At 47.8% G+C, this 14,623-nt stretch overlaps 1 protein-coding gene across 1 annotated transcript in view; it reads left to right on the forward strand.

Annotated features, from left to right (window-relative positions):
- LOC137552722 (cytochrome P450 1A1-like) overlaps positions 1-14,623 on the forward strand; it is a 47,006-nt gene that overhangs the window by 10,495 nt on the left and 21,888 nt on the right. The window contains exon 3 of the mRNA XM_068271411.1: positions 6,850-6,970. Coding sequence (XP_068127512.1) covers positions 6,850-6,970 — 121 coding nt within the window. The remainder of the gene's footprint in view (positions 1-6,849; positions 6,971-14,623) is intronic.

Consider the following 14,623-nt stretch of genomic DNA (forward strand, 5'->3'; position numbering starts at 1 on the left):
TATACTGAAGCCCCCGTAGCCTGTTACCTATACTGAAGCACCCCCATAGCCTGCTAACTATACTGAAGCCCCCCATAGCCTGCTACCTATACTGAAGCCCCCCATAGCCTGCTACCTATACTGAAGCCCCCCCATAGCCTGTTACCTATACTGAAGCACCCCCATAGCCTGCTAACTATACTGAAGCCCCCCATAGCCTGCTACCTATACTGAAGCCCCCCATAGCCTGTTACCTATACTGAAGCACCCCCATAGCCTGCTACCTATACTGAAGCCCCCCATAGCCTGTTACCTATACTGAAGCACCCCCATAGCCTGCTACCTATACTGAAGGCCCCTATACCCTGCTACCTATACTGAAGGCCCCTATACCCTGCTACCTATACTGAAGGCCCCTATACTCTGCTACCTATACTGAAGGCCCCTATACCCTGCTGCCTATACTGAAGGCCCCTATACCCTGCTACCTATACTGAAGCCCCCTATACTCTGCTACCTATACTGAAGGCCCCTATACCCTGCTGCCTATACTGAAGGCCCCTATACCCTGCTACCTATACTGAAGCCCCCTATACCCTGCTGCCTATACTGAAGACCCCTATACCCTGCTGCCTATACTGAAGACCCCTATACCCTGCTGCCTATACTGAAGGCCACTATACCCGGCTGCCTATACTGAAGGCCCCTATACCCTGCTACCTATACTGAAGCCCCCTATACCCTGCTGCCTATACTGAAGACCCCTATACCCTGCTGCCTATACTGAAGACCCCTATACCCTGCTGCCTATACTGAAGGCCACTATACCCGGCTGCCTATAATGAAGGCCACTATACCCTGCTGCCTATACTGAAGGCCACTATACCTTGCAACCTATAGTGAAGGCCCCTATACCTTGCTAGCTATACTGAAGACACCTTTACCTAGCTACCTATAGTGCGGGCAACTATTGCATGGATCGCACAATTCTTATGTGCAGGATTCGTTAGATTCGGGATTCGAAAGGTTCGAGATATTCGAGAACCTTTTTAGATTCGGATCCGGATTCGGATTCGAAGAAATTGTGGATTCGTCCCATCCCTAATAATTACAATTACTTTCCTGAAGAAACATTCACCAACTTAAGATATTAAGATCAGGGTACATTGACAAAGCATTCAATGACAAATGAGCATCCTGAGGCAAGTGATAGGCCGCACCCCAGAAGCAGGACCTGTTTTCTATAAGGGTCAGTGCTGCAGTGAGTGTTCATTTTGAAAGAAAGTTTTGTGTGCACAAAATAGTCACTGTATAGTTTACAGCCCACTCAATGGAAAATCATCTTTTAAAGAGACACTGAAGCGAGACTAAATCTCGCTTCAGGTCTTATATATAGCAGGGGCACGTGTGCCCCTGCTAAAACGCCACTATCCCGCGGCTTAACGGGGGTCCCTTCACCCCCAACCCACCCCCCGCAAAAGATGGTCGGAAAATGGTCGCTGGCTGTCTCTCTTCCTGGAGGCAGGGCTAACGGCTGCAGCCCTGCCTCCCAGCGCGTCTATCAGACGCGCATCGCCGCCTCTCCCCCGCCCCTCTCAGTGAAGGAAGACTGAGGCGGAGTCTGACAGACGCGCATGGGGCAGGGCTGCGGCGGTTAGCCCTGCCCCAACCAGGAAGCGCTCCCCCGCTGCACGGAGGGGGTTTGGGGGGACAAGGACCCCCGTTAAGCCGCGCTATAGCGGCGTTTTAGCAGGGGCACACGTGCCCCTGCTATATATGAGGTCTGAAGCGAGATCTATTCTCGCTTCAGACTCTCTTTAACCATTGAAGACATAAGTATATGATGGTCAATATAAGCACTGTAGGGGTTGAAAAGTGGGTAATTTAGCATAGTTTTAGATATATTGATGAGAGAGTGTGATTCCAACACAGAGCTCAGATATTCTGAGTAATTTAGCATGATGGGCCTGGTCCAATTCACTTTTTCTCTTTAATTTTTCCTAGGAGCTAATTTTTCATTTTCTGTGTAAAATGACTTGTGTGCTCTGTAATTAACAAAAGTTAGGTAAAAAAGCACTGTCAAAAATGTCTTGCTAGCTGGTGGCTTACAAGGCATTTTACCTACAATCTGTGAAAATATCACATAGGAGAAAAGTTAGGAGAAAAGTGAATTGGATTGGGCCCTAGGCCCAGATGCAATTTACCTGAGTTTTCTCCTAGGTGATAGTTTTACAACTTGTCATAAAATGCAATTTAGGCCACCATCAAGCAAGAAAATACTCAAAATAAATTTGATAGCACTTTTTCACTAACTTTCGGGTACTTTTCAAATTGTAAAATGCTGAAAAGTTAGTTTAAAGAGAAGATGAAAATGATCTCCTAGGAGATAACTCAGGTGAAAAAGTTAATTGCATATGGGCCAAGGGGCCTGATTCTATTCACTTTGGGCCCTATGCAATTACCAAACTCGCCAGCGCTAAGTGCTGGCGAGTTCTTAAATTAGGCGTCAGCAAGGTCGCCTAATGCAATTGCATTTAACACCCCCCAGAGCGGAAAAGAACTCGATTGGGCGAGTTCCTTTCCCCCTATGCAATTGCATTTTGCACCCCCCCCCCCCCCCCCCCCCCCCGGGAAGCGATGCTTCCCGGCAAACATAGGTGCTAAATTTTCACCTGCTCTGAGCAGGCGAAAAGACCTATCGCCGGTGTCTGCGGGCTGTTTTTGGCATCTGGGAGCCTCCTTTACTAAGGAAACCCCAGATGCTAGGGATTTAAATAGGTAAAGGAGTCAGTTTTGACTCCTTACCTATTTAAAATGTAACAAAAAAACATACCTCCATCGTTCCAGCTCGCCGCATGTCCCACGCCGCTCCTCCGCTCATCTCTGTCTCTGTGAGTGTTGGAGCCCGGCAAAGCATCTTTGAGTATCCCGTCGGGGCTCCCCATTCCTCCACTAGGTGGCCCAATCAGAATCATCCAGATTTTAATTGGACCAATGACAATCAGGATGATTCTCATTGGGCCACCTAGTGGAAGAATGGGGAGCTCCGTCGGGAGACTCAAAGATGCTTTGCCGGGCTCCAAGAATACTCACAGAGACAGAGATGAGCGGAGGAGCGGCGTGTGACATGCGGCGAGCCGGAACGATGGAGGTATGTTTTTTCAGAATTTCCCAGCAGCGACGAGCGGCAGGAGACGACGGGCGGCGGGTAAGAGCCTTGCGACGATGTGCGCATCTCCCGGGGAGCGAGGCTGCAGTGGTGTGGTGCTGAAGGACAGCTCCCCAGCACTAATGCCTCGCTCAACATCGCTGGCCACACAGGAGCATCGCTCAGCGAATACCTAGTATTCGCCTGAGTTATGCTCCTTTACGCAAGGACATCGCTCAGGTGAAACTGGCAATTGAATTTGCCGGTAAATCCTGACGATGTGAGGAGATAAGAAGCTCGCATGTTTTCAGCTTCTTATCTCCTCGAATTGCATATGGCCCTTTTTCTCCTAAGTTTTCTCCTAGGAGATACTTTTCATCTTCTGTTGAAAATAACTTTTCAGTGCTTGCAGTTGAAAAAGTATTAAAATATAGTCAAAAAAAGTGTGTTAACATTTTTTTCTGAGTATTTTCTTGCTTGCTGGTAGCTTAAAAGGCATTTTATTGATAGGATGTAAAGCAGGGCTGCCCAATAGGTCGATTGCGATCTACCGGTAGATCGCGACCGCCTTCTCGGTAGATCGCGGCCTCTTGGCCGCGTCTCATTAAATTTTGCGGCCAGCAGCATGTTTAGCTGCCGGCCAATAAGAATGCAGGGGAGAAGACGCGGCGAGCAGAGAGGGAGGAGAGAGGCGGCGCGGCCGCTACGTCATGGCTGGGGGCGGCGCCGGGCAGCCTGCAACATGCGTGCTTGTAACATGCCCGGCGCCGCCCCCAGCCATGATGTAGCGACTGCGCCGCCTCTCTCCTCCCTCTCTCCTCACCGCGTCTTGGCGTCTTCTCCCCGACATTCTTATTGGCCAGCGACCTGCCTGCCGGAGGTTCCAGGAGTCCAGAGGACCCTGGCTAACCTACGCTGCAGGTACATATACCTGGCTAAGCTACACTGAGGGCCCCTATACCTGGCTAAGCTACACTGGGGGCCCCTATACCTGGCTAAGCTACACTGGGGGCCCCTATACCTGGCTAACCTACACTGGGGGCCCATATGCCAGGCTAACCTACACTGGGGGCCCATATGCCAGGCTAACCTACACTGGGGGCCCCTATACCTGGCTAACCTACACTGGGGGCCCATATGCCTGGCTAACCTACACTGGGGGCCCATATGCAAGGCTAACCTACACTGGGGGCCCATATGCCAGGCTAACCTACACTGGGGGCCCATATGCCAGGCTAACCTACACTGGGGGCCCATATGCCTGGCTAACCTACACTGGGGGCCCATATGCCTGGCTAACCTGCACTGGGGGCCCATATGCCTACACTGAGGGCCCATATGCCTGGCTAACATACACTGGGGGCCCATATGCCTGGCTAACCTACACTGGGGGCCCATATGCCTGGCTAACCTACACTGTGGGCCCATATGCCTGCCTAACCTACACTGGGGGCCCATATGCCTGGCTAACCTACACTGGGGGCCCATATGCCTGGCTAACCTACACTGGGGGCCCATATGCCTACACTGAGGGACCATAAGCCTGGCTAACCTACACTGGGGGCCCATATACCTGGCTAACCTACACTGGGGGCCCATATGCCTGGCTAACCTACACTGGGGGCCCATATGCCTGGCTAACCTACACTGGGGGCCCATATGCCTGGCTAACCTACACTGAGGGCCCATATGCCTGGCTAACCTACACTAAGGGCCCATATGCCTGGCTAACCTACACTGAGGGCCCATATACCTGGCTAACCTACACTGAGGGCCCATATACCTGGCTAACCTACACTGAGGGCCCATATGCCTGGCTAACCTACACTGAGGGCCCATATACCTGGCTAACTTACACTGAGGGCCCATATACCTGGCTAACCTACACTGAGGGCCCATATACCTGGCTAACCTACACTGAGGGCCAATATACCTGGCTAACCTATACTGAGGGCCCATATACCTGGCTAACCTATACTGAGGGCACGTAACCTATGCTGCAGGCACATACACCTGGCTAACCTACGCCGGGGGGGGGGGGGTGCTTAGCATTTGGGACGTTGGTAGATCTCCTGGCCTGCCTGGGCAAATTTTAAAGTAGCTCACCTAGGAGAAAAAGTGAAAAGAATCAGGCCCAGTATGTTTTATGCTTCACATGATTTGATGTTAAACAGATTTAAACTGTAATAATAGTGGCTGATGGTGAGCACTTGCTGAGATGAACAAATTTTCAGTAACTAGTAACCTTCGTACATTGCTTTATCCATAGTGTAAAGTCCTTTTTGTGTAAAACGAACAAGCAGTAAGAGAAACATGTATTCCAAGAAAGATATACTGTAGATAGGAGGAGGGACAGTCACTTTTTCCTGCATACATTCTTTTCAAGGAAAATGTATGAACGGTGCCAATTTGCAATGTTGGACATACACATGTACATAAAGTAAACAATCAGTCTACCTGATTTCCCACCTTGCCACAATACCTTGCCACTAATTCATATTACAGTGGAACTTGGTTTGGGAGCATAATTTATTCCGTAAACAAAACAGCACTCTTATATCAAAGCGACTTTCCCCATAAGAATTAACAGAAACCCAGTTAACTTGTTCCACAATCCAAAACCAGTTGTAGTAAAATAGTATAAAATAAAGATGTAAACAAGACTTTCACTATAACTAACAGAATCATTGCCATCTGTTGACTCGCCCCAACCTTTTTTTTTTTTTTTTTTTTGTGTGGTTTTAACAAGGAACTCATCCATTGACAGTTACCTGTGCCTACTTTTGAGGCAGCACTGGAGGGGGAAGAACTATCAGCTCAGTTGTGCTGATGTGACACATGTATCCTTTTTTGTTGTTGTGCATCAAGACGTTTCTTGTATATCAAGTTGAAATTTCACAAAAAAAATTGCTTGTATTGCAAATCACTCTTAAACCAAGTTACTCTCAATCCAAGGTTTTACTGTAGATCCCATCTCAGCAGAATCCCCCCCACCCAGTGCAGCTAAAAGCTTTGCACTGCTCACTGCACTACAAAGTTACAGAGCTCCTCCTTCCTCCTACAGTCCAACCTGTTTGATCTCCTAAATAAGAACCTTTCCTTTTCAACATTTGATAAACAAAACAGAGAAAACAATCAAGGGGCTGCTTTTTAAATACATTCTTATTGAGTAATGTTGATATGTAAACTAATGTCTAATTTATTTCAAATATCTAAATGTTTATGGCCACGGTAAACCTTAAGTCTTATTATTACCTCATGTAGAATATAGAAAACAGAACACACATGATCAAAACCCAGCCAATAAAATGCTTACTTTCTCTGGGAGATGCCCAAAAACCTTGACATTTTTATTGACAAAAAATTTTGCATACACCAAAATATTTGAGCTCCCAAATAAGGTTAGATACAGTATAGCAAACTATACCATTCCAATGAGGAATACAGAAGCAATGACACTACTCTGGACCTCAACAAGTAGGATTTGCATAGATTTTAAAGTGCCCACATGCAATGCACATAATACCAGCCGAGGGCAGTGTACACCTCTTCCCACAGAGGTCCATGGAGGTTCTGAGGATAGGCAGTAAAATACTGAACAGTACAAAACTAAAGTATTTTTGTGCAGAAGTCCTTTAATTATAACATGAGCTTTGGAATGGGGTAATCTTCTCTGCAAACACTACTTCCACTAACAGAAATGTTTCCATCATTGTTTTCAGAATAACATCAGAGATATCACAGATTCCCTCATTCAGATTTGTAATGACAAAAGCACTGATAAAACTCAGAAGCTCAGCAATGAAGAGATTATATCCACTGTGAAAGACATATTTGGTGCAGGTGATGGTATTTTTACTATTCCTCTCCACACATTTACCAGCTTTGTAATGTGTAAAATTTAAATATTTCTTGTGTTATCAATCATTGTGTATTATTTTAAATGGTGACTGCAGCTATAAGTAAAATAGGACCCTGATCAAGAAAGCAATATATCTGCCTTACTAATCTTGGTCTTATCATTAAATGCAAATATTCAATGGGCTTGATTCACAAAGCGGTGCTAACTGTTAGCACGCCTGTGAAAACCCCCTCAGCACGTCTAAACAAACTTTTCGCGCATAAAACTTTATGCGCGCAAAACTTTATGCGCATAAAACTTTACGCGCGTACTGCACAGAGCGCAGGGCGCTCCGCGCGAAGTGCCCATTAAAGCCTATGGGACTGAGCGCGCGTAAAACTTTACGCGCGTAAAACTTTGCGTTAGCGCAAAGTTAGCACGTGATCTGATTGAGAAATCCAGTGCTAACCTACTTAGCACCCTGGTTAGCGCATCTAAAGAGTTTAGTCGTGCTAAGTAGGTTAGCACCGCTTTGTGAATCAAGCCCAATGAAGCCACGTGTTAAATTGGGCACCAAGTGTTGCTGATGGCTGGGTAGACCATTAATCATTTTATAATATTAATATTTTACTATTGGTTTGCTTAAAGCCCAACCATAACACCCCTCTCCCCCAAAGCAAATGCTTACCTAAATATCTTACCCTAACCCCCTCACAAACTAATCACCTTCCTAAACGTCTAACCCCCAACCTCCATTCCTTAAATGTATCCTCTCTGCTCTATTCCCTAACACTAACCCTTCTAATACTAATCCCAGGATTATACCATAACCCTACTACCTCAGTACCGTATCTGGATCTATAAGCCATAAGCTGAGCTGTTCGTATGGCTAAAAGCAATATCCAATGCAGGTTCTACTTTTTGCTGCTTGAAGCCCTCTCCACTCTGGGCAGAACAGATCCACAGCAAATGGGAAACCGAGCCTTAGGCTATGTTTGCAGTGGGGCCTTGCGGTGCAGCATTCCAGAAGTTTTGTAATGCGGAATGTCACACTGCAATGTTACTCCTATGTGCTGTTCACAGTGCGTGTAGTGCGTTACATTGACTGTATATTTCACTGCATGCAACACAACAAATGGATAATGTGTGGCGACAAACTTTCCATTTTTTTCTGTTTCTGCTATTACAGAGAGCGCAATGCCCACTGTGAACCTAGCGTTAAATTATCCGGCTTTGCATTCGATTTCTGCTCTTGACAAAATGCATGTGATGCATATAAGTGTGCTTCCCTTGCCTGGTTTCACCAAGCAAGCCCTGTGAAGAAAGTGTAACACATATTGCCTTTCACTGAAGCTCTCACTCTCTCTGTTGTTTGAAACAGCCTGGCCTCCTGTAATCAGACAATTCAATCAGACTTCCTACTCAGATCTCATCAGACATCCAAGGAATGTGTCTCCTGAGAGCTGAGTAGGAATTCTAGGGACAATCAAACATTTTTCAACCTGTGTCCAATACCTTATCTGGCTGTCCACATGCAGTCATTAGAACAATGGTGAGAGCGCAGACAAGGTTTTTTTTTTCTACAGACCCTGCTTCTGCTCTGCATCATGCTGTGTACATTTGCCCGATTCTGCCTCCTAATTGTTCTCCAATTACAGACCCCCTGAAGGTTGTGCTGCACATTGCTGCATAAAATATTCAGCTCTGGCAATACCTGTAGCTCAGCTGTATAATATACATATCACATTTGGAGCAGGCATCCAAAATAACATATTTAACTAATTCATCACCAAATCCTAGGACAGCAAAACCATTTATTAATTTCACCCGCACAAATGCAAGCTACATTAAAACCTTGGAAGAAAGTTTGCCGCTCACAACTGGGAAGATTCTTGTTCACTTATTTTCCTGTGGGCTGTGGCTGATAAATAAATAAAGGGATGTATCACTAATTTTCATATAAACAATAATATAATAGCAATGAATCCATTAACCCTTCCCCTTTTTATTGCAAACCTAAACAAAAAAATGAATGAGCTTATTTGCAACTGTAGTAAAACATTTTGCCATGCTGACTAGTGTTTATCTGAAAGGCTTATTACAGACCTTTTTTTTTTTTTTTTAATTCCAGAACACCGTAATAGTATTAAAACCCATTCACACCAGTGTTAAGCGGTGATCATACACCAATGCAAAGGTTTGCACACCACTCTGTCCTGCTTTATCACCATCACTGTCTGAGAATCCCTATCACTGACATGGTGGACACCAGATGCTGTTTAGTAAAGAGTCATGTTAAAAATGTGTCTGGCTGCATTGTGGTGTGACGGAATTGGGTAGCTGCATTCAGGGCCGGATTTGTACTCTTTACCGCCCAAGGACACTGTCAGCAGCCTCCCCTTTCAGTTTAGGTAGCCAGATGACCCCCCCCCCCCCCAGTATAGGTAGCCAGAGAACCTTTCTCCCTTCCTGCATTATAGGTACCTGTGAGAATCTGCTCAGCTGCCTGTGCAGACACAGCCCCGTTTCTTGCCCCGTGCGGAGCGTGCCGCCGCCCGGGGCGCTGTTGGGAGGGGGGCGCTATAATGGAGGGGGGAGCCGGAGCCGCGGGGAGGGCAGCCCGACCTCTCCCTCCCTCTCCTCTCCCGGGCGCCCTCCGTGCTCCCCCCTCAGATGCAGAGTCCGTGAGCAGCAGGGAAGCGCTGTTTACAACTCACCGGCTGCCTGGCTCCAAGCGCTGCTCTCTCGCCGCTGGTCTCCTCTCTCTGTCACTGATACACGCTGCTTCCGGCTACAGGAAGCAGCGTGTATCAGTACGTATACAGAGAGAGAGAGGAGACCAGCGGCGAGAGAGCAGCGCTTGGAGCCAGGCAGCTGGTGAGTTGTAAACAGCGCTTCCCTGCTGCTCACGGACTCTGCATCTGAGGGGGGAGCACGGAGGGCGCCCGGGAGAGGAGAGGGAGGGAGAGGTCGGGCTGCCCTCCCTGCGGCTCCCCCCTCCATTATTGGGGGCATCTACCTATCTAACCTATTCTGGGGGCACCTACCTAATCTAACCTACGCTGGGGGGCAGCTGCTAATCTAACCTACGCTGGGGGGCACCTACCTATCTAACCTACACTGGGGGGCACCTACCTAATCTAACCTACACTGGGGGGCAGCTACCTATCTAACCTATACTGGGGGCAGCTACCTAATCTAACCTACGCTGGGGGGAAGCTACCTATCTAACCTATACTGGGGGCAGCTACCTAATCTAACCTACGCTGGGGGGCAGCTACCTATCTAACCTACACTGGGGGGCACCTACCTAATCTAACCTACGCTGGGGGGCAGCTACCTATCTAACCTACACTGGGGGGCAGCTACCTATCTAACCTACACTGGGGGGCAGCTACCTAATATAACCAACACTGGGGGGGCAGCTACCTATCTAACCTACACTGGGGGGCAGCTACCTAATCTAACCTATACTGGGGGGCAGCTACCTATCTAACCTATACTGGGGGGCACCTACCTAACCTATACTGGGGGGCACCTACCTAACCTATACTGGGGGGGCAGCTACCTTATCTAACCTATACTGGGGGGCAGCTACCTAATCTAACCTATTCTGGGGGGCACCTGTCTAATCTAGCCTATACTAGGGGGCACCTACCTAATCTAACCTATACTGAGAGGCACCTACCTATCTAACCTAGGGGGGGGGGGGGGGGGGGCGCAATTTTTACACCCTCGCCCTGGGTGCATTTTAGCCTAGAAACTGCACTGTGCAGACAGGCAGCGTTTTGATCACTGTTCACGTCTGCATTCTGCAGGTCTCTTTAAGAGAGACATTTTGTCAGTTCTGCAGCTTGCTGCTGAGGAATTTGCATACATTCGTTATGCAAATACCCTACCTGCCTCCTGTGATGACTGGCAGTATAAAGGTTGGGATTACCCACAGTCTTCGGCTGGTCATTCCTTCAGGGTTTGTAGTACACACTCCTAGAGAGTGTCAGCCATGCTCTTGGTTTGAAGATCAGCTTAGAGTAATTCCTGGAAACTGTGCTAGGCAGATTCCCTAAGTGCAGTTAGGATTGTTTATCTGTTTGTTTGTTCTGTTGCTGTTGTCCTGTCCCAGCGGTGGTCGACAGGAAATGGTTCTGATTTCTGTTCTTGGAGTATAGCTGGTGCAGCGGTTGCTACCAGCTATCTCTTCTGTTCTGTCTCCTGGGATCGCGCTAGCCACTTTTCGCTAGTGCTGGGGATCCTTCTGTTCTGTCTTCTGGGATTGCGCTAGCCACTTTTCGCTAGTGCTGTGGATCCTATCTCTCACTTGTCCTTGTTTTCGTGTGTCTGTCTTATCTGCTACGGACGCTTGCTGGAGGCTCGGTGATGAAACCGTTAAGCAAGCGTTCGCGTCCTCTGTTTCATGTTTGTCTGTCGTTGGCTAGTTAGGCGTGCTTGTCTCTATTGTGCGTATCACGTGGAGACCGCGCGTAACCACGTGCACTGTTGCGAATGAGTGCGGTGTTCGCGGTTAGCTAGCGTTTGTTATTTTCCATATTTCCTCATTGTATGATTTGCTGTGCCTTTGCTACTCTCGTGCTCCGCCTTGCTGTAGCCTTGTGTCACGCTTGGCGATCGCACCTCTCGCGATCGCGTTCCTGCTTCGTATCTGCTGTGGTGTGTGCACAGTCGCGGGTTGGCGACTAGTTTTATGCACACACACACAATCTGTCTCTGTGCTCACTCTCAATCGCTTCTCTTGCGATTACAGTTCTTCCCTTCGTACAATTCCTGTCTGGCATGTGTGGTAGAGCAGAGGAGCTGTTCCTCTGCACTCCACAGCTCCACCTGCCGTCAGGAATTTCCCTCTGCAGGTGCATTGCACCTACTGCTGGGTTACTGCAAATTTATACGCTTGTGGAGGAAATCTGCCGTGTCAGCGCACGTCTGGTGCGCTGACCACGGAGACGATTCCACAATCGTTACAGAATGACCAGCCCAACCAAAATTCCCAGGGCAGAGGGAACCTTTGATTTGCTTCAGATGTCATTGCCTGAGACAAAAGCGTATGTGGATCCTATTATAGGTAGGATCGCACACTATATAAAAGCAGTTAAAAAATCGGTGCTCGTCCCTGATCCCCACCCATATGGGGATTATCTCGATACCGGGTTATTTGAACCGCCATTTGCCTCATGGGAAATTGGGGCCTTGGTGGAGGAATTTGATTTGGATTGGAAGGCCTTTTGCGATTTTTATATCGCAAAAAGCGAGGATATCCTGAATGATTGTCTCGACTCTATGTACCTTTTGATTGATTCTGGTGAATGTGACGAATGTATTGTGGATCTTGTGATTTATGTGTGGGAAACCATTTTGGACGAATTGCACACACACCAACCAATTACTTTCAATAAAGAGACACCATTGTCACATGATTCTTCCTGTCTTCCTGGGGTAAAGCAAGTGAGTTTAAAGGGACTCCGAGCTCTGATTAAAAATAAAATTTGAACTTACCCGGGGCTTTCTCCATCCCAGCCCTGGTCGGGACATCTCACGCCGGCCTCCTGGCTCTTCTCCCGGCGGCTGTCCGCATAGCGCGGACAGGCCGGGCCCCCGGGCGACACTGGCGAGTGTCGGGGCTTCTCCTTCCCTATACGTCACGAATGACGTCACACGCCGGCGTGTGACGTCATTCGTGACGTATAGGGAAGGAGAAGCCCCGACACTCGCCAGTGTCGCCCGGGGGCCCGGCCTGTCCGCGCTATGCGGACAGCCGCCGGGAGAAGAGCCAGGAGGCCGGCGTGGGAAGTCCCGACCAGGGCTGGGATGAAGAAAGCCCCGGGTAAGTTCAAATTTTATTTTTAATCAGAGCTCGGAGTCCCTTTAAGCACTGTGCAACCTGAGATGAATGAGTGTGCCTCGTTTGTGGACACCTGTGTGAATTCTGATGAAGTTTCTTCTGTTTGTTTGAAGGTTGAATCTGTGAGATCTGATGCCTGTTTCTCAGATGTTCCTGCAGATTGTGATCGGCGTGGGTGTGTCAGTTTTGTCAATGATATGTGGGATCCCTTGTCTTGTAAAAACAGATCTTCTTCTCCCAGTACTACTTTAAGATCCTCCATCTATGATCTTGCTATGGGGAAAATTCCCAAACTATGCAGTTTCAAGAGTAAGGGTAATGTGATTAATAAAGTTTCTCATGTTGTTGTCACAACTCCTTCTTCTAATATTGTTCAGTATGTATGCTCAGACCTAGTCAGGTGTGAATGGGAGCCCCCGTTCCAGAAAAAGCAGCTCGAATCGCTGGTGTACGAATTGGAGAACGATTCAAAGTCATTTTGTGAGTACTACATTGCCAGAAGTGAGTCTGTCTTGTATAAGTTCTGCTTCTGCCTTAAGAAATGGAAAGGGGTGTGAATTTGACTTTGTGAGTCCGCTGATTTGTATGTGGAAAATGATTCTGAATGAACAACGTGTACTTCATTCAGTTGATGTTTGTAAAAGCACATTGTCAGCTGGCGTTTCTGAGATCCAGCAATCCAGCCTGGAGACCTCTGAATCCTTGTCTTCGAAATGTCCACTTTCGCAATCGACTGCGATCTTGGATTCGCAAATTTTGCATTCTGACTCCTCGGATTCGACATCGTTAACCGAGTCCAAGAGTGAGGCAGCGCCTTGGGTTTGCGAACCTGATACTGAAGCACCTTTGCTCTGTCCAGAGAAGATGTCTCTGAGCCTGCCCTGTATCATGAATAAAGACATTATGTCCACTCGCATTGACATTTGCGAGTCTGATTCTGAAGAAAGTATTGACTCTCCACCCAGTACTCTGGATGGGTCAATATTGCCTTGTACAATATCTCCTGCAGTGCCCCTAGAGGCTCGTCTAGGTATTGCTGCTATTTTCACCTGTTTTTATGCACTTTTGGAATTACAAGCTAGTTTGACTGCTACGCAGAATTCTGGGTGCAGTGATAGTGAAGTTGGGGAGTCAGTGTGTGTTCCAATAAATATTCCTGTACATCCCGCTAATTATAATGAAGTTCAGTCTCAGTTTATGGTGGAACCTTCCCTGGGACATCTGCCCTGTCCACAAAATAAAGTTCCAGTTTTGCCCTGTAACTTGGATTGTTCAGAATCCTTCTTAGAAAACCTGAGAAATGATGTTCCTGAGGTCTTGTTTGATGTTCTGGAGGTTTCCGAGTTCCTCCCAAAGGGAGCAGAACTTGTAGGAGATGTCTCCTGCCCCCCAAGTCCTTCTGAGGTGTTGCCCACTTCAGTAGGCATTGCTGTTGTGCTAACTACCTTTGCAGCTCTAGTGGAGCTTCACTCATATGTAGTCAATGATGATATTATTGTCACAGAAATTTCTGAATTTATATCCGAGTCTTCTTTTGAAAGTCCAGTGCCTGTGACCTCCACTCATGATGATTCTCTGCCCGGTACTGGTTTTGGTCTTGTCGTGCCGGACTCTGAGGTTGGCAGTTCCCCAACATGTCCTGAGGTTTCTCCTGTGCTGGTGTACCCCAGTGTGCTCTGTGACCCAGAAAGCCCAAGTGTACCTCGGTTACCAGCGTACTCAGATGCTTCCTCGGTGGAGACATGTTCTGATTTAGCCTGCCTGCTTGCATGCCCAGAAGTGGTCCCTGAAAGTCCTGATC

Source organism: Hyperolius riggenbachi, chromosome 1, assembly GCF_040937935.1.
Source record: "Hyperolius riggenbachi isolate aHypRig1 chromosome 1, aHypRig1.pri, whole genome shotgun sequence".
Classification (NCBI taxonomy): Eukaryota; Metazoa; Chordata; class Amphibia; order Anura; family Hyperoliidae; genus Hyperolius; species Hyperolius riggenbachi.